We start from the raw sequence: 19,666 nt of genomic DNA on the forward strand, positions 1-19,666 counted from the left end.
CAGGCCAGAAGAGGGCACCAGACCTCATCACAGATGGTTGTGAGCCACCACGTGGCTGCCGGGAACCGAACCCAGGACCTCTGGAAGAGCAGACACTGCTCCCAACCACTGAGCCATCTCTCCAGCCCCAGGAAACCTTAGGAAGTCACGGAAGTCACTTGTCTCCCGTTGTTCACTTCTGAGGGATGATCCCCAAAGTTTACCAAGTGTTACATAAATTATGATGAATTCTCACATTCAACCCCAACATTAACCGGCTCATGGACATGTATATCTGAGTAAGAAGTGTTTATGGTCTTCACTTGGCAGCTCTGAGATGCGCCTGGTCACACAGCTTTTGTTTAAACCTAATGGGCTTTTGTGAGCAATACACAGAAAGGATCGCTGGGTGAAACAGAAGGCTCTTGCACCTCATTTTTAAAGATCCTTTCTAAGTCTAACATATATCTCCTCTAAAAAGAGGTCTGTAGTTGGTTTGTTGTTTCTTTTGTTTTAATATTTTTTTTAATTCTTGGGGACCGCTACTTCACTTCATTCCCAAGTAAATACAGAGAGACATACTCTAACTTATTAATGCCTAGCCTTTGTTTGGTTTCTTTCTAGCCAGCTTTTCTAACTTAAATTATCTCATTTCTCTTTACCTATGCTTTGCCTCTGGGCTGTTTGCCTTTCTTTATTATATACCTTTCTTTCCTTCTTACTCCTGCTCTGGCTGTGTGGTTGAGGTGATGGCCCCTGGAGTCCTCCTTGCCTCCTTTTCTTGCTCCCCCGCCTCCTTTTCCCTGGATTTCTATTTTTTCTCTCTGCTTGCCAGCCCTGCCTTTTCTCTCTTCTGCCTAGCTATTGGACATTCATCTCTTTCTTAGACCAGTTAGGTGTTTGAAGTAGGCAAAATAACACAGCTTTACCGTGCTCAACGAATGAATGCAACATAAAAGAATGTAACATCTTTGAATCATTAAATATTCCACAGCACAAACAAACGTAACACAACTAATATTCCACTTTTTTGCATGTATATGATATATGTATATGCGCATGTCTGTACATGTGTGTGTGTACAAGTTTGTATCTGTAGATGCATATGTGTTTATTCATACATGAGGAGGCCTGAGATAAACTGAGTACGTCTTTTTCAATCACTCTCCACATTATATGCGAGGCAGGGTCTCTCACATTATCCTGGGCTCACCAGCTTAGTTAATCTAGCTTGTCAGTTGCTTTAGGAACCCCATCTCCATGTTCAGCATGCTGGTGTTACGGGTGGGCTGCCATGCCCATCAATAGTTATGTGGATACTGGGAGCTCAAGCTGTATTCCCCTGCCTACACAATAAGCACTTTTCCCTGTGCTATTTCCACAGTCCTATTTATGCTTTTTAAGGTAAATATTCCTATGTACCTTTTACATATACATATATATATATATCCTTGATAGGTATTAAATGATAAGAAATTATACACATGAATTATTTTATATATGTCTGCTTCTCAGAGCAACTGACGCAATAAGTTCTTTCAGAATACAAATTCTGTCTAATATGACACTGACTTTAACAACAAAAATTACATGTCTCATTACTAACACATTTGTTGACTACAACAGGAACAATTATCATTCTAAGGTTATCAAGGTTTGGGGGCCACAGCTCAGTGGGAAAACACTCAAGCAGCACACACAAGGTCTTAGCTCAAACCCTCAGCACTGAAGAAAAACGAAGAGAATTAAATCCTATCAAAATTACTGAATGCTTCCTCTGTATAGTCAAGAAATAAGCTGACAACAAAGAAAACCAGGTTGATGGGTCTACACTCTGACTTACTTGTCTCCAAAGAACTTCTTCCAGAACTCAGCAGCATCTGCTTTTGTGATCCGGAAGTTATCTCCCTGGAACTGGCCATTGGGAAAGATTGCCTTAATTTCTGCCAGCATGTGACTGAAGATCAGGGACAATTTAGTGAGATTCCGTCTGTACAAGGGAAGAATGAAGAGAGGTAAATATATGCATGTAACCTTTAATAGGAATCTATATTAATTCAAGTAAATTCTGTATACATCAAGCAGAGTCTTAGGAGTCAGTCATGAACCTAAAAGTAGGTTGATCTCAACGTGAGAATCCATCTAAAATAATGTTCGCTACACACATTCCTAACCAATTTAGATTTTATCTTTTATCCATGTATTTATTTAACTGAAAAAGAGAAAAGAAAATGATGTAATTTTATTCATTAGGCTTACAGTTTAATGAGAAGGATAAACCTGTGGAAAGCATAATTAAATATAAAGGTTAGACACAAATGACAGGGTGCTCTTTCTACCCAGGAACATAGGGGAAATCTGCCACGAGAGAGTGCAGGAAGACATATACTTTCACAGCACACGACTGCCCCACGGTAGAGAAGAGAATGGCAGAGGAGAGAGAAGGGGATAGAAGCATTAGGAGCACGGCTTTTCAGAGTATGGCTACCACTTGGCTCACAGGGGCACAGCAGAGGGAAAGACGACGTGACGGGAAATGGGATGGGAGAACATTTACTTATAATTGCCCTGAAGAGAGAGCCAAGCCAATGAGCCAAAGTGTCTCTGACTTCACTGGTCTCTTCTACTTCCGAATGAGATGTCTCTAAGATGGGGTTTGAAACAGATATTGCCAGAATTTCCTGGGTCATTCTAGTATGTTTCCTTCATTATGATAACTACAATATGAGAAGGGGAGCCAAAACAGATTGGATGAAATGTCTCAAAAGGATAAAATGGCAACAGGATAAGAAATAGATGGCCAAGAAAGAAAGGAAATGTGGGAATCCTCCCTTCTAACTCCCATGCTTCTGGGGATTCCAACATGATTTAAAATATATTTTATAGGGAAAGATAGCACTATCACCTCAATTACTCTTCTTTCTTAAGTCTATGACATAAACTATGTTGAAAGGCCTGATCTACCAGTGCTACATAACGAAGAAGCAACTGAAACACAAAAGGTTAAACAAACTTATTTAAAACTGAGCTGTCAATTGACTTTACATTCTTTTTAGCTCACAGCCACCAGACAGAACTCAACCAACACACACACATACACGTGTACATGCATGAGAAACTGATTTCTAAATTTTAACTTAGTTTAACTTAATTCTTAGTTTTAACTTCTTTCTAAGCTGAGAGGAGTGTGCTGATGTGTGTAGGGGGCTGGGACAGGGGCAAGTGCCTCAAGAAAACAAACACACATGAAGTATAGAGAGCAATTCAACTTGCAATAAGTAAAACCTTATATTTCAACAATAACTTTTGTCAATAAAAATCATGCTACTCGCTGGGCGTTGGTGGCGCACGCCTTTAATCCCAGCACTCGGGAGGCAGAGGCAGGCGGATCTCTGTGAGTTTGAGGCCAGCCTGGTCTACAAGAGCTAGTTCCAGGACAGGAACCAAAAGCTACAGAGAAACCCTGTCTCGAAAAATCAAAAAAAAAAAACAAAAAAACATGCTACTCCTCCCATTTTTCTTCTGGAATCTGTACTGAATGACAACAGGAAAACAAGAACACAAAAAACAATAAAAACAACAACAAAACATGCTTAGAAGACATTGTGTAATATGTACCCATGGGTGCTTTGCTTCCTAAAACACTATTAAAGATACATATGATGAACAGAGAAAAACACAGTAGGTACTGGAGAAAGGGCCGAGTAGAATAAAGAGGGAACAATAAGGCATGAACTGTGTTGTCATAATGTCTTTATCCTTAAGCAAAGCACCAAATAGTCTCATAAGACACACTATCTGTGAAACTTCATTCTAAGGAGTCAGAAGTTGGCAATCTCAGATTCACTATCACTGTACAGAACTCTTCATTATCTGGAACACATCTGCAGGGCTGCATAACACAACCTGATTCAAGTGCGAGCTTGCTCTCGGTCGAACCATTACGACTGACCTGGCTGTCTCATGATTGTCCATCCATCCAGATTAAAATGATGGCGGGTGTTAAGACATGAATTCTAGGAGATGAAAAGCAAACTGTTCCACTCTAAAAGCAACAAAGTGTGCTCAACCTCAACTGTAAAAGACCTTCAAGACCCATGCTTAGAGAAAACATAAAGTCACTTAGAAAACCTGCAATGAATTAAGTCTTATTATTAGGTGAGAGGGTTAGTTTTCCACCAAACTCCCAATTGACACATAAGAAAGAAAAAGAAAAAATGAATATGGTAGCAATTAAGATAAACCAACTGTTCGTTATTTTCTAAAATGCTTGCCTCCATCCCCTTGTGTCTTTGTTCTTTAATCGCTCCCAAATGTTTGTAAGTTTTCCTTGCTAGGTATAAGTCAGAGGCATAAAGTAAGTGATTACTAATCTTGGGTATTTGAACCATAGGAGATGAAAGGGTACAGAAAGAATTAACTTGTTCAATGGCTATATAGACATTCAACTTTAAAACATAAACAGGAACATTTTATAATTTATAATCTAGAGGCTATAACAGTACATACATAAATAACTCCTTATTTTTTTGTTTGGGTGGTTCCTTTATTAAAAAACCTACAATGGGTCACTAAAGTTTTATCAGGCTTATTTTACATGACCTGAGAAAATTATATATGTATAATATGTGTGTGTGTGTGTGTGTGTGTGTCCGTCCTGTATTTTTAAAAGAAACTCCAACTCGTGTTGTTAAAAGTATTTGGAGTCATCAGTCTCATGTTATCTTAATTTTCATAAAGTCCAGAAAATAGATTTTATTATATTCACACACACACACACACACACACACACACTCTACAAAAATGTAAATGACCAATCTGGGAACTCATTGGCAAAAACACTGATTTCTGAAGGCTTTAATTCAATACAGTTAATTAAATCTTCTATTACCATTTAAATTTATTGTTATAGTAATCAGGCTATGGCATTCCTGCATTTTTTCTATGTAGTACATGTATTATGTAATTCCCCACCATACTCTATATTATAAACTGCCAGCTTTTAACAACATCCTACCTTCAAATGAAATACAAAATTACATATCGTTCTAAGCATCTAAAGACAGGGGAAGAAAGAAAGCATCATTGAGCATGTTCTCTGAGGCTAAGAACTATGATACAACCATTCCATACTGAGACAGCTTTTCCTAAAGCCACCTGATTCGCCACCACATGATCAGAAATGATGACTAATTAACGGACAGTTTCATGATTACAAATCACTAGTTTGTAACGAAAGCTCTCCTGCCCCACCACAACTTTAAAAAAAAAAAAATCTGTTCACAAAGACTTAATGTTACAAATATAATTTTTACTTCATTTACAAGAATTGGCATTATGAATTCTTTCATTTACAAGAAAAAGTCCTCAATACTATTTATACAATTTGAGCCATTTTTCATTGGTTTTGTGGGGAATTTTGTAGATGAAAAATTGTTTCAGAGTAAGGTATTTTGAAACAAGAACCAACCAGAAATTAGATATTGGTAATGACTATGGAACTGCTGAAGATGTCAACATTGCAGGAGGCAGAAAAGGAGGCAGGGAGGAGTATAAGTAAACAAGCAAGCAGGAGGAGAAAAGTAAAGAAGGGTTCACTGCTCCTTGAAAATTGGGCCTAATGCATCCATAATGGCACAGTCATTACCTAAGCTGCAGGACACCCTTCTGTCCTGGTTCAGTCTCTAACACTGTATCTCCTTTCAAAGGTGTGGATCAAGTTCTGAAACACAAGCAAGTAGAATGATGGCACTTCACCGTTCATGAGTAAGTCCAAGTAGTTCGGATGGCTCCAGCCAGCACCATTAAGGACAAGGAACAAATAGCTGATACTGGGATATAGAAGGCTACTATTAGTGAACTTTGGCACAAAAAGACACAAAGAGAGAGCATTACAATAAAACATATGAAGGGTGGTGGTATGCCCTAATCATGGCCATTATGACTTAATGAATTAATGTTGAAAATGAATTAATAACATCAATTTTTCATGGGCGGCAAACACTGAACATGAGAAATGCAAAAAACATATAATCTAGTGAGATTGCATGTTGCTGGTTTACCCCATGGGAGTAATAGCTGCCATAAATCAAGGAAGAAATAAAAAGCCAGAAGTAGTCAAAAACTTTAAAAGAGATTTAATTAGTGAAGTCCAAACTTCATGAGAATATGCTGCTTTGGGTAGCAGAAACGGAGGATCATATTTTATCAGAAACTATTAATAATTCAGTTCTCACATTTCAAAGCTAGAGCACATGCTTCTAAGTCTTGACTAGGTGAAACAAAGCTAACAGAAACCCAAAGCAGCACATAAAGCAGAGAAGCACATAGAAGGACACTCAGGTCCAGTTAAGGAGCATCTGTGACATAGTGCCTCCAAGACAGGTGTAGAGGTGCTCCACACTGCTGCTGACCTTGGGCACTCTCATTCCTAAGGAAGCAGGAGACATGGCTGACATCAGCCTTGCCTTTCATTTTTCCCTCCTGAGAACAGTCTATTGCTAAGAGACCTGGCAGTTAATAGAGCCAATTGTTAGTCATCCCTCTGTCCACATACTAAAAGTTGTCAAGACCTCTAAGGAGAGTGACAAAGTTTTCTTTTTTTAGTCCAATACCTAGAAGTGGTGCTCGGTGGCTTGATTCTAGTCACGGTACCAGAATAAAGAAAGAGAGAAGGCCACAATTGTTTACTATGGAAGATTTTGTGTTTACTTCAAGCCACAAGACAAGTGAGGAGTATGCCCAGAAACAACTTAGACTGGAACAAAGGAATTAGGACCATCTTCAGTCTACCTACATCTGATGTGGGATTCCACTCTGTATGCTGTGAATATGATTGGTGAATAAAGAAACTGCCTTGGCCTGTTGATAGGGCAGAACTTAGGTAGGCAGAGAAAACTAAAGTGAATGCTGGGAGAAAGGAGGTAGAGTGAGAGACAAGCCATGGAGCCACCACCGGAGACAGATGTGCTGGAACTTTGCTGGTAGGCTACGAGCTCATGGTGATGCACAGCTTAATGGAGATGGGTTAAATTAATAAATAAGAGTTAGCCAATAAGAAGCTAGAGCTAATGGGCCAAGCAGTGATTTAAATAATACAGTTTCTGTGTGATTATTTCGGTTAAATACTGGGTGGCTGGGAACAAATGAGCAGCCTCATTACAACATACATCAATGAGCTTCCTGGAATCTGTGGACTGATGATTAACTTGGGGAGTGGAAGAGGACCATTAAGAAGGGGAGGAGGATACAGAAAAAAGAAAAGTTGGGATGAAAACAAAGTGGAATGTTAAGCAGGAAACTGCCACAATAAATTTCATTTTGTATGCTAATTAAAATATTAACAAATTAGGTATGAAAACTGGATAGAAAATTTAAAAAAGAGATTGCTTTAAAAAATAAAAAAGCCAAGCTTCAATTCCTAGCCTGAACCAGATATCCACACTGGACATCCATTGGCCTCTACATAGCCCTCTCTTCCATGTGCATTATACAAGTTTCCATTGAGGCAAAGGCTATGACATTAAAAATTCTGATGGAAAACAGATGGGTCAGGAACAAGTAGCTATAAATGGACACTTCATGATCAACTTGCTTAAAAACTTAAAAATGAAATCATGCTGCTATATTCAAAACTAATATACTTAGAGGAGTTTTCAAAAGATATTCAAACATATGTAGTTTAATGATTCAAATACGCTACATTCGAGATTTTGGTCTGCAGTCTATTATTACCAGGTACATATCCTTACTCTACTGCTAAATTTGAAGTTACTAAGCCTTTGGAATAGGTTTCCTCATTCTGGAAGGTTACATACTGGATTGTGCCATTGAGGTTTTTCTTTTTTTAAGATTAAGTAATACAAGGGGCAAAGGGTCTAATAGACATAAGTCTCAGAAGGTATAACCAATACTTACAGTATTTGACTTTCCAATATAAATATCTATGCAACTGATAGCCACAGACTACCGTGCACACCTTAAAAAGGTCATAGTACTCAATCCATACCCAGGAACAATTGGCAAGCAGCTGACACATACATACACTCAACCATCGGTTCTACAGATCTTTGTGAATGTCTAACACATGCCAGGCTTAGACTAAAAACAGAGGACACAGAGGAAAGATCACTACATTTAAAAGGGGTCAGAAACTTCTAAAGATTAAAAAAAATACAGTAGAAATAAAGAGAGTTAGACCCAGAAGCCCCATGAGAACAATCATCTAAGAGAGGAATAAGAGATTCTCAGGGTGACTGTTCTAAAGAGAACACTGCCTGCAATGCGCAGGTCCAAGAGGAAGGTGGATTAGGTGGGATGTGAGGGCTATGAGGTTCAACAGGGTTGTTCTTGGAGGCTTTTGAAAAGTTCCAGGATTGTGCAGCACTGGCCACAAAAAGGAGGACTATAATAAATCTTCCCTTACAAATGCCATAAAGCTCCTCATTGTGTCTTTCATGCTAGCCATTTTCATTTTGCTTCAATGTCAAAGTCGGATTAACAACTTCTCTCTGCTGATAGTCACAAATGGTTTTATCTGGAAAATTTTCCATGAAAATCTACTAAAGTATAATATGACCACTCCTACTTTTATCTGGTATAAAGGCTTTAAAAGACCTACCTCAATAACATAACATAAATAACCCTTCTTTTCTTTAGTATTAGGCCTCTTTTGATGAAACCTCATCTGTGATGGAATCCTTTTGTAATAAATCTTTAAACTGTAGACCAGATTATTAATTGTGGTAAAAAAAAAAAATACAAGGGGAACACACTTCTCTCCTTCCCTTAAGATAAAAGATTAAGTACAATGAAAGGTCTATAAACTAAGTGGAAAGTTGATTGGTGAGATCCAGACGAAAGTGATCAGAACATGAATTATTTCTTTAGTTCTTTTATTCATTTATTTTTTTAATTTATTTATTAAAGATTTCTGTCTCTTCCCCGCCACCGCATCCCATTTCCCTCCCCCTCCCCCAATCAAGTCCCCCTCCCTCATCAGCCCAAAGAGCAATCAGGGTTCCCTGCCCTGTGGGGAGTCCAAGGACCACCCACCTCCATCCAGGTCTAGTAAGGTGAGCATCCAAACTGCCTAGGCTCCCACAAAGCCAGTACGTGCAGTAGGATCAAAAACCCATTGCCATTGTTCTTGAGTTCTCAGTAGTCCTCATTGACCTCTATGTTCAGAGAGTCCGGTTTTATCCCAGGCTTTTTCAGACCCAGGCCAGCTGGCCTTGGTGAGTTCCCAATGAGAAAGAAACATTAGGAACTCATGACCTGAGGTAAGGTGGCAGTGAGTTTCATCAAAAACCAAAACAAATTTGACTTCAAAAGAACAGCAGTGAAAATTGTTAAAAATAGTGAGATCAGACTAGAGAGATGGCTTAGCAGGTAAAGCAGCTTGCTGCCAAGCCTGGGAGTCTGAACTTAATCGGCACGCATTTAGTTAGTCATTAACCCTATACACACGGCATATGTGTGCACACTAGCACACACACAGCATAAAAATGAAATAAAGATTTTAAGAAAAGAGATCTTCGTTATTTACAGCTATTACAGAATACAAAAACTCCTCCAAGCTGGGCAGTGGTGGCGCACGCCTTTAATCCCAGCACTCGGGAGGCAGAGGCAGGCGGATCTCTGTGAGTTCGAGACCAGCCTGGTCTACAAGAGCTAGTGCCAGAACAGGCTCCAAAACCACAGAGAAACCCTGTCTCGAAAAACCAAAAAACAAAAACAAAAAACAAAAAAAAAAACAACAAAAAAACACTCCTCCAGTGTAGTTGCTACCTGAATAATGCTCATTTGTTTTATTGCTTATTTCCACTTTCATTTCAAATGCTTCAAAAGTAGGACACAGTCAGGCTCTTCAGAAATCCTATCACAAGCACATCAGAAAAAGAAATCTTAGCTTCCTTTTCCTTGAAACGTTCTTGAGCCCACCAGTTTTTATTTACTTATTTTAAGTCATTACCCTGTCAAAGATGGTTTTTGTTTTATTTCTACTCAATTAATATACTCCATGAGTCATCAGTATTTTAATAATATCTTGGGCCAGCAACCTTTCTGTCTTTCTCTTGGCACTTTCTTAAGTTGGCCCCAAGAAAGTTGGCCTTCGGCATTGCCTCTGATACAATCTTCATATGATTCATTCTGTTGGCTTATCTGCACCAATTCTGTATCAAAATATGCTCAAGTCATCTTCTCCCCAACCTTTCTCGTTGTGATTAATTGGCTGTTAAATGTGCCATCATTTTACCTGCCCCCAAATGGTTTTCCCTGAAGGAAAATGAAGGTCACTTTATGTTATCATATATTACAGTGGAATTTAATCACATCAAAAGTTAGTGTTGGTGAAGAAATTTTATACTTGTAACAACTTTATAAACATAAATATTTGACTATGAAGGGATCATAAAATATTTTAAATTATAACAAAAGATTTCCTACCACCCAAAACAGACAGTGCCAAAGAACAAACAGAAATGATAATCTCTTTATGTGTGCATCTCTCTTTCTGTCTGTATGTCTGATTGTTGGTCCATCTGTCTGTTTCTCTCTCTGTCTATCTCTCAAACACACACACACATACATACATACACTCAAACACACCCACATACACATAGAGTAAGACAGACACATAGCAATACATTTTAGAAACATTGTATACTAAAGCAATACGCTCTCCAATTCTTGGTAAAAAATTATTTTCAAAATTACCAAAAAGTTCTTTAATACTAGAATAATATAGGGCTTAAATCTAGAATTTAAATCAGAGAAAATAATGTTAAATTTCTCTGTGAGCTCAGAGATCTCTTCTTTTCATGTTTTCTCATTATGTTTTCTCATGAATGGCAAGAGAATCAGTGTGGCCACTCGTACATGTAGTCTGCAGGGACAAAAGCAACTGGAACACATCTGCCCTGCTTCCTGCGGAAGCACATGGAGTTCCCCATCACACTAACTGTTCCTCAGAACCTTCTTCCCATCTGGGAATCTGGAAATTTACCTTAGAGATCCTTCTGTCTCATTTCCCCATTGTTCCCCTGGAACGACAACTGACACACAGAAGTGGAAAGACCCTGCTCATCTCCGTTGCTGACACCACAACTATGCAAATGGGAAGATATTGTGAACTTCATGCTGTTCCCCCAGTACTAAACCACAGCTGCCCTATAACGACAATGAAAATGGTACTAATGCACTATGGCATCCCCAGGCCTCTTCATGGTAGACACAATCTCACGAGCGTGTCTCATCCTAACACTGGGGGCCATGGGATGAAAGGCAAAGTGTGAGATGAGCAAAGCCAAATAAGTATCAGTATGTCCAGTCCAACTACATCAAGAGACCTGGAGACCTACCCACAGCATCACATTCTAGACAATTTACAGACAGTCAACACGTAGGACATAAGACAACATTGGCAGCAGCGATCTCTGGGGAGCAGATTCACGAGACCTGGTTTGTATATTTCTTCATATTCTTTAAATTTTCCTATGTTCAACAAGGAACAAAATCATCAATGAAAACCTTTTCTTTCTTTCTTACTTTCCCCCTCAAACAAGGATGAGATGTGCTTGGAGAAGAATGAAGAGATTCTCGGACCCGCACATGCTCCATCATCCGAAGGGCCCCACTGACAACACCTGTATTGGTTTCATAATCAAAAGGCTTTTCTGCCTCACTCATCATACCCCAGGGTACACTGGCTGACAAATTCCCACAAAGGGCTGTATTCACCTCTCTGCTCTGAAGTTCTCACAAATCCCAGATATATTTTCATAAATCCTTACTTCCAAAGAAGGTTTCTTACATTCGACTCTTAAAATAAAAGTACATGAAATATAATGGATAAATGCTTGAGTCCATAGCTAAAAACTGCTCACAAAAGAATGGGTCCTTAAATCTCTCTTTGATAACCTTATCTCTTACTTTTAAACCATGCTCTAAAAAGTTCAACTCAAAATACTTTGAGCAACTTTGGAGAAAGCCCCTGACTTTACAAAGTTGAGCAAACTAGTAGATCACAACGCACTGTGACATACATTAACAAACAAGATATAGCTCCATGAAATCAGATCAAACCACTGGCCACAGTTCTGCACCATATAAGATGTATAATATGATAACAGTTCAAGAAGTGTTATCACAGAGAAATGCTACGAGGATATACTGCCCAGTTATCCTTCTTTCAGGGGAAAAATAAAAGGGCAAAGACATCTCGGGAAAACATTTCTTAGACATGAAGCTCCTCTGGACAATGGACACACTTTTCTAAACATGGAGGACACGTGGGTGCAATTTCTCCTACCCTGAATGGTATGACCAATTCTTGAATATGTGCAATCTATGTCTCAAGTCACATGGCCAGTAAAAGAAATACCAGTCTGACATGGGGTACCCAGAGAGTACACAGTATGCACAGCACAGTGCTGGTAGCTGTGTATTCTAGTCTTCCAAAAACATCTGTGAGATGAATATGAAGGACATATTCAAAGGCTCCACAACACGCATGCAGTGGTCAGCATTTCACTGTGGAGAGCAGGAGGCGACTAGAGGACTCTACACTGTCCTGCAGTCACTGGGTCACCGGCAACCCCGTGACAGCACCGAACAAGTGCTGTCCAGGTGAGAACGTATGACGCTGTGGAGCGTTTTCAGCTCTGAGACTGTCCCCAGCACACCTGGAGGAAAGACAGGAGTCCTCCAACCAGGATACCTGCGAGCCAGCACAGAAAACTGAAATTACAGCAAGCACAAAAACCGTCATTAGCCCATCTTGAGACCTTCATGTTTACTTTGTTCTCTATGACCATTGCCATCTCTGACATTTTATTTCTCTTTTTCCCTTTCAGCAAAAGAAAATCCTTGAATAATGTCTACTCTCAAACAATGAAAACCACAAAACAGGAAAAGGGGGCCAATTTAAAATCACTGTGTTTCATGTTAATGAATAGTAAACACTAAAAAAGTGGAACCATATGAAAACTATAGACTGTGGCAGACCAGAGTATGCCCACTGGGAACAGACGGCTTCAAGGGTTCTATTTGTTCATATAAGGACATATGCTGCTGTATCTAGTGAGGGCAAAACACCTGATACTCCACTCACTTTCTACAACAATTCAGAAATATCCAGATAGGGATACCCATTTGACTAAGCACACTAAGCAAGGCAGACTCGCCAATGTGATCCAAATATATCACATCTCCAGTCTGACTGCAAACGGGTTAGTTTCTCAAGTCAAACAAACTACCCTCAGTTACTTGCTGTGGCATGGACACAAACGTGCACATAAAGAGCCTCTGCAGGAGACTCAGCACACCACAGTGGTTAAAGCTCAATGCAGGGCAGCGGAGTCACACCTAGCAGTAAGTAAACCACTTAGTAACTGTATATTCCAGGGCACTGTCGGGTCCGCTTAAACTCTAGACCTACATTTCCTCGTCATTTGCATACACATTGTAGCAGGACTTAACTCAGAAGATCTGTGGAGGTTAGAGATGGACAAAGATTATTTTGTCAGTCATTCGTTTCATCATGAGATGCAAACCGTTTCCCTCCCTTTCTGTATAGAACAGATTACGCCGCCTCTGGTCAACAGGAAGTGACAGAATGGCACCCTACAATGTTAGAGAAAACACAGTGAGAGCAGGTCTTAAGAGACCCAAAATTCTGCCTCTCTTTTTGCAAGTAAGTGTTCCTGGATGTGAGGGCTTTTGCTGTAAGGACCACACAGTAAGCATGTAAAAATGCCTTCCCCAGCTTCAGGCAGCAAGGCAGCACTGCATGGTACACATGGCTCACCAGGGGACCTTCCAGCTGAAATAGTGCCCCAACAAGCATGACGTGAAGAGGAATCATCAAATCCACAAAGTAATCTGCATATAGCTGACAATGAACCACACTGCTGAGTTTGGAATGGTTTATAAACAATGTAGTATGACTGGTTTTGGAAGCGGATACTCAGCAAGCATTGGACGTTCATTGATACCGTGGCATCTCTAGCTCATGATGCTTAGAGCCAGAAGTGTTTCAGAACTGCAATTAAGAAGGGGTGTGTGAAAAATTACCATGTAGACAGTCAGGCACCTTGGGAATAAGGCCCAGGTATATATTGCATATAACTTACAGATAAGCTTACATATTTTAAATAATTTACAAAGTGGGGAATTTCCCATGAATGCTATGATGTTAGCACTCATAGTTATTCTGATTTTACAGCACTGACGGCTGTGAATTTCAGATTACTCATGGTCTACCTACGCTGACCAGAGCTACTGAAGTCCTTCCTAATTTGCAGAAGGGTACAGCCCCAGGGTTTTCCATAGATACCTAAAGTTACAGATAGTATGAACTTTTATACATATTCTCTTTCTTATGTCAATAACTTTTACCTTTTCAGTTAGGGGAAGGCCTTTACATAGTCTCTTTCCATATTTGAATTGTTAATTATTGCCACTCTGACTTTAAGGCCACTCTTAAAGTAAAATAACAGTGCCAAGGACTATAACACATAATGGTTGATCTGACAACTGAAGAGATTTATAAATAACTACAGGGCCAGCAGCATTAACACCGTGCGTGTGAGCATGACATATGTCCTGAACGGGATGGGGGAGAACAACTCAAAATGTTTACCATGCTACTCAGAAAGCCAACCGAAAATGTCTTTGTTTCTCTTGGGAATGTTGCATTTAATATTTTCAGATTGCAGTTGGCTATGAGTAACCGACATCACAGGGACTGAAAACAAAGAGGAACGACTGTGTCACCATAGTCATGAGCAGCAATGGAAATGACAGGACCCTCTCCTCTCAATGAAAAAGAAGTAACATCTCACAGGTAAGTTATGTTATATTTCTTTATTTTCTGATACTAAAACCAGCCAAAAGAGGTTAGTAATGGAAATCTGGAGTACCATGATTGGAAGGTAGTATATCTATCCAGAGTTGAACCAAAAGGGACTGGTGCATTCATTTCCAAAACATATTTACTTAAGCACCCATGAGAATATCACTAAGCCAATCCACTAACTTTTACTGACGAAACAAAGCATTTATTTGTACAAGCCTCAAGTACGCAAGCAAAGGCAGAGAACCTTCTGACATTCACTAAAAGGAAAGCAGAGACATGAAATGTTTATAGACTTTACAGCAGTCCTTTAATTGAGCTGCCATTTAAATCTGCGTCTCCTGAAGACCAATTAACATAACCATATTTGACATATGTCTAGATAAGAAATCAGCCAAGATGCTGGCCTGTCTAGGTATATTCACTAAGTCTAACAGGGGTCTGAGTCTGACAGTCAAGCACTATTAGTAATCCTGGCTTAACACTGGAGACACACTTTGCAATGCATACCCCTTTGGATCTCCACTGTGCCTAAACAATACAGCAACAATTTCAAAAAGACACTTAACAATGCTGCTAAGCAGACCGCTGTTCCTGTCTACCCATGGAGATGACTTTAGTGAGACAATTACTCAATAGATGTCTGGCTATGGCTCAAGACTTTTGGGATTTAATTCATACCCAAAGCAATGGAATCACCCACTACTTTCCCACTGGAGATACCAGTCATTTAAAATTTAACAGAAACAAGAAATCACTGTAATTGAAAAACAAATGAATTTTAATATTTTCAGTCAAACCTTAGGAAGATAAGAAGACTGCATACCGATTTATTAAGAAAATGTAGTTCTGGCAAGAGACTTGAACCTAGAGTGGCTCCCAGGAGCCCAAGGCGATGTCCCCAGTTAGTTCCTTGGGCAGCTGAGGATAGGGAACCTGAAACGACCCTATCCTATAGCAATACTGACGAATATCTTGCATATCACCATAGAACCTTCATCTGGTGATGGATGGAGATAGAGACAGTGACCCACACTGGAGCACCGGACTGAGCTCCCAAGGTCCCAATGAGGAGCAGAAGGAGGGAGAAAATGAGCAAGGAAGTCAGGACCACGAGGGGTGCACCCACCCACTGAGACAGTGGGGGTGATGATCTATTGGGAGCTCACCAAGGCCAGCTGGACCGTGACTGAAAAAGCATGGGATAAAACCGGACTCTCTGAACATGGCGAACAATGAGGGCTGATGAGAAGCCGAGGACAATGGCACGGGGGTTTTGATCCTACTTAATGTTCTGGCTTTGTGGAAGCCTAGCCAGTTTGGATGTTCACCTTCCTAGACATGGACGGAGAGGGGAGGACCTTGGACTTTCTACAGGGCAGGGAACCCTGACTGCTCTTTGGACTGGAGAGGGAGGGGGAGAGGAGTAGGGGGAGGGGGAGAAAGGTGGGAGGAGGGGGAGAAGGGTGGGAGGAGGGGGAGAAGGGTGGGAGGAGGGAGAGGGAAATGGGAGGCTGGGAGGAGGCAGAAACTTGTTTTTTTTTTCCTTTTCTCAATAAAAATAAGAAAATGTAGTTCCTGGGTAGGTATGTTGCACTTAGCTATATATTATGGAATTCAATACTAAAAGAGAAGGGTGAGGTTACAAATAATTCACAAAGATTAGGGGTAACACAACCACTTTGAATATTTTCATTCACTCCTTCTCTTCCTCAACACAGGCTTCTTTTTATTTATTTTTTGATTTATTTATTAAAGATTTCTGTCTCTTCCCCGCCACCGCCTCCCATTTCCCTCCCCCTCCCCCAAACAAGTCCCCCTCCCTCATCAGCCCAAAGAGCAATCAGGGTTCCCTGCCCTGTGGGAAGTCCAAGGACCACCCACCTCCATCCAGGTCTAGTAAGGTCAACACAGGCTTCTTTGTGTTAAATTTGCCTTATGAAAAACGTCAGCTCCCTGTCAGAATGGTGTGCTACGCCTAGAAACTGTAATCAATGTACATGGTATGCCATAATCTTAGCTACACTTATTCACTCAATGGCTATTCACTGAGAACCTGCTGCAGCCTACCACTGGTCTACACCATGGCCATGGAGTGTGGATCTAGTGGATGCCTTGCAGACTGGCCTACAAGGCTAGTGACTACCAAGAGAGCAAAACCGGCCACTCTGACTCAAAGAGTGGCTCTTCAGGCGGCTTCTGGACCCCAGGAGAGGGCTCAGAAGAGACTGCTCCACTCCAAAGCCCTCTTGGACAGGGCTAAGAGGGACAGAACACAGGAAGAACATGACAAAGGCAAGTTACCAGGTTAGCAAAAGAAAACATGCAGGTGTAGCTGAGGGTGTTAGCGCAGGCTACCCGTTTGTTCTGGCCCCTCAGACTCAAAATAGCCACACAGAAACTATATTAATTGCATCACTGTTTGGCCAATAGCTTAAGTGTATTTCTGGCTAACTCTTATATCTTAAATTAACCCATTTCTATTAATCTGTGTATCACCACATGGTAGTGACTTACTGACAGGGTTCTGGTGGGCTCCAGCAGAGGTGTCTGTCTCTAGTGAGCGGCTACATGGCTTCTCCCTGACTCCATCTCTCCATCTCCATCTCTCTCTCTCTCTCTCTCTCTCTCTCTCTCTCTCTCTCTCTCTGCCTAACTATATTCTGTTAAGCTATTGGCCGAACACAGCTTCTTTATTAACCAACAAAAGCAACACATATACAGAAGGACTCCCACACCATGACGGTGACAATATAAAAGGTGGTAGGCAGAAGTGACAGGATGAGGCTGATTTGGCAGTGAGACCACACCACAGAAATGAAACCATCTCCCCACTCATGCCTGTCCATTGTGTCAGTTGAGAGTCAGTGAAAACAAGATCAACAAATGTTACCCTGATTTCAGCAGCCAGGCACACATGGCTGAGAAGGGACTTGAACAAAACCACTCCTGCCCAGTCTTTCATAATGTATAACTAAGTGAGTAGGAATTTTTCAATCTTTATGCCCACCTACAAACTTTGTTGAGGAAGCTTTCTCCAGTTTTAGATTATAAATGGATTTTGAAAGAAAAACAAAAAACAAAACAAACAAACCCTCTATGTGCCTGCTAGGACACACTCTATTTAACAAACTAAGCAAGCAGGCAAATGAAAACAGTAACACATGGAGAGGAACACAGCAGCAGGTTAGGTCTTCAGAGCAGGTGTTCCGCCTTGGAAGACTCTTGGCCCCTGGAGAATTACCATCTGAAACACTCTGAGATAACACGGCAGACACACTTCTGAAAAGATGTGTCTCCAGTTCAGATACCACAGCAATTCTCTCACTTCCAGATATGAGTCACCAGACAAATATCTAGTGTGGTGAAGAAATCCTTTCCTTCATGACTGAAAATAGAATTGTCAGCTGAACACAACCAAATCCAAACAAACACACCATGCCATCATCTAGCATGCCCTTGGATAATCTCTGGCCAGGGAAAGTCTTCCAAGCTCTCAAGAACACACCCAGCCCAACTCTGTGGGATGCACTATAGCTTGTTCTTTACAAATGGATTGTAGTTTCCCATAAAAGTTTTGTGGTTCCTAGATATAACCCCTGTGTCAAAACATAGCACGAAACAATGTTTTCTAGACAAGTGTTCCGTTTCTTGCATGGAAGTATAGTATTGCAGGAACCTGGAAACACCGGAGTGTAACCAAGCGCGTGCTTTCTACCTAGAATGAAATCGCACGGTGCTTGTTGCATATAATTGTCCTTATCAGTCCCAATCTTCATCCCTGTTCTTTCAAAAATACAACTACTCCTTACCATGGAGAGCAAAATATTTCTTCACTTAGCATTTAACATAAAGGAGATAGAAAGGGAAACTAAACACTGACAGTATGGATATTGCATAAATATCAAGGCTACTCAACATTTGATTCTCAGGCCAACAGCAGCTCAGGTTTTAAACATTGAGAATCTAAGGCTCCACCTCAAAACTGCTAGACCAAAACATGCATTTAATAATGGAAGGTGGTTCCTGTGTAAGTCTGACACCTGAAAATCACTGGTTAAACAGGAAGCCAAACAAATTCAAAAAATTTAAATCTTTCATTTTCTATCATTTTTCTTGTAAGACAGCATATAAAGTAGCCTTGGGTCTAAGCCTCTGTTTAAAGATCTGTGAGAAACTTCATTTGGTTGTCCCACGCTCTATAGCTATCGCCCTTGGTGACACTGCCAGTGTGCCAGGAGCCTGTGCACATCACCCGTGGGAGGAAACATTGTTGTTCTACAGTCTGTTGGTGTCTTTCAACTTGGACTTCAAGTGCAAGGCTTACGGAACTTTCATTTGTCATCCCTCTTGCTCAATCAGTCACCCGAGAGACTCACCATAGCACTTGAAGGTTTTGTCCTGGGACAGTCTGTACTTTTTACTTTTGTAAATACCAGCATCAGATGGATGAACCCCAAATGACCACACCCCAGTTTAATCCTGTAAGTCTCTGCTGGTTGATAAATCTAAGCCTTCTGATGGAACAACACGTTGTGGAATGACAGAGAAAGGACTGGGGACTCCTTGCTTCCTTCCTCCTAGCAGAAAACATACACTCCTGGTCTGAGGTTAAGTAACTCATCTACAGCTATTCTGAGAAAGGAACAAATTCTCAATAATCTTCCTTACTGTCCATTAACCTTTCAGGTGCTTCAGTGCAAGTGATCCACCCAGCATGGCCAGGTCTAACCTTAACATCAGCAAGGAGGGAAAACAGTCTATGTGCCAGCAATATATGAAAATCACCACCTGTAAATGCACAACTGCTTTCTTCCCCACACTTGGCTG

General features: G+C 40.6%; 1 protein-coding gene across 4 annotated transcripts in view; it reads right to left on the bottom strand.

The window, feature by feature from the left end:
- The window catches only part of Cblb (Cbl proto-oncogene B), a 183,770-nt gene that overhangs the window by 93,685 nt on the left and 70,419 nt on the right, over positions 1-19,666 (bottom strand). For all 4 annotated transcript variants that reach the window (XM_041672999.1, XM_041672997.1, XM_041673000.1 and 1 more), the window contains exon 4: positions 1,823-1,969. In XM_041672999.1, the coding sequence (XP_041528933.1) occupies positions 1,823-1,969 (147 nt within the window). The remainder of the gene's footprint in view (positions 1-1,822; positions 1,970-19,666) is intronic.

Source organism: Microtus oregoni, unplaced genomic scaffold (genome assembly GCF_018167655.1).
Source record: "Microtus oregoni isolate MIOR12 unplaced genomic scaffold, Mior012 000023F_ref0000262, whole genome shotgun sequence".
NCBI lineage: Eukaryota > Metazoa > Chordata > Mammalia > Rodentia > Cricetidae > Microtus > Microtus oregoni.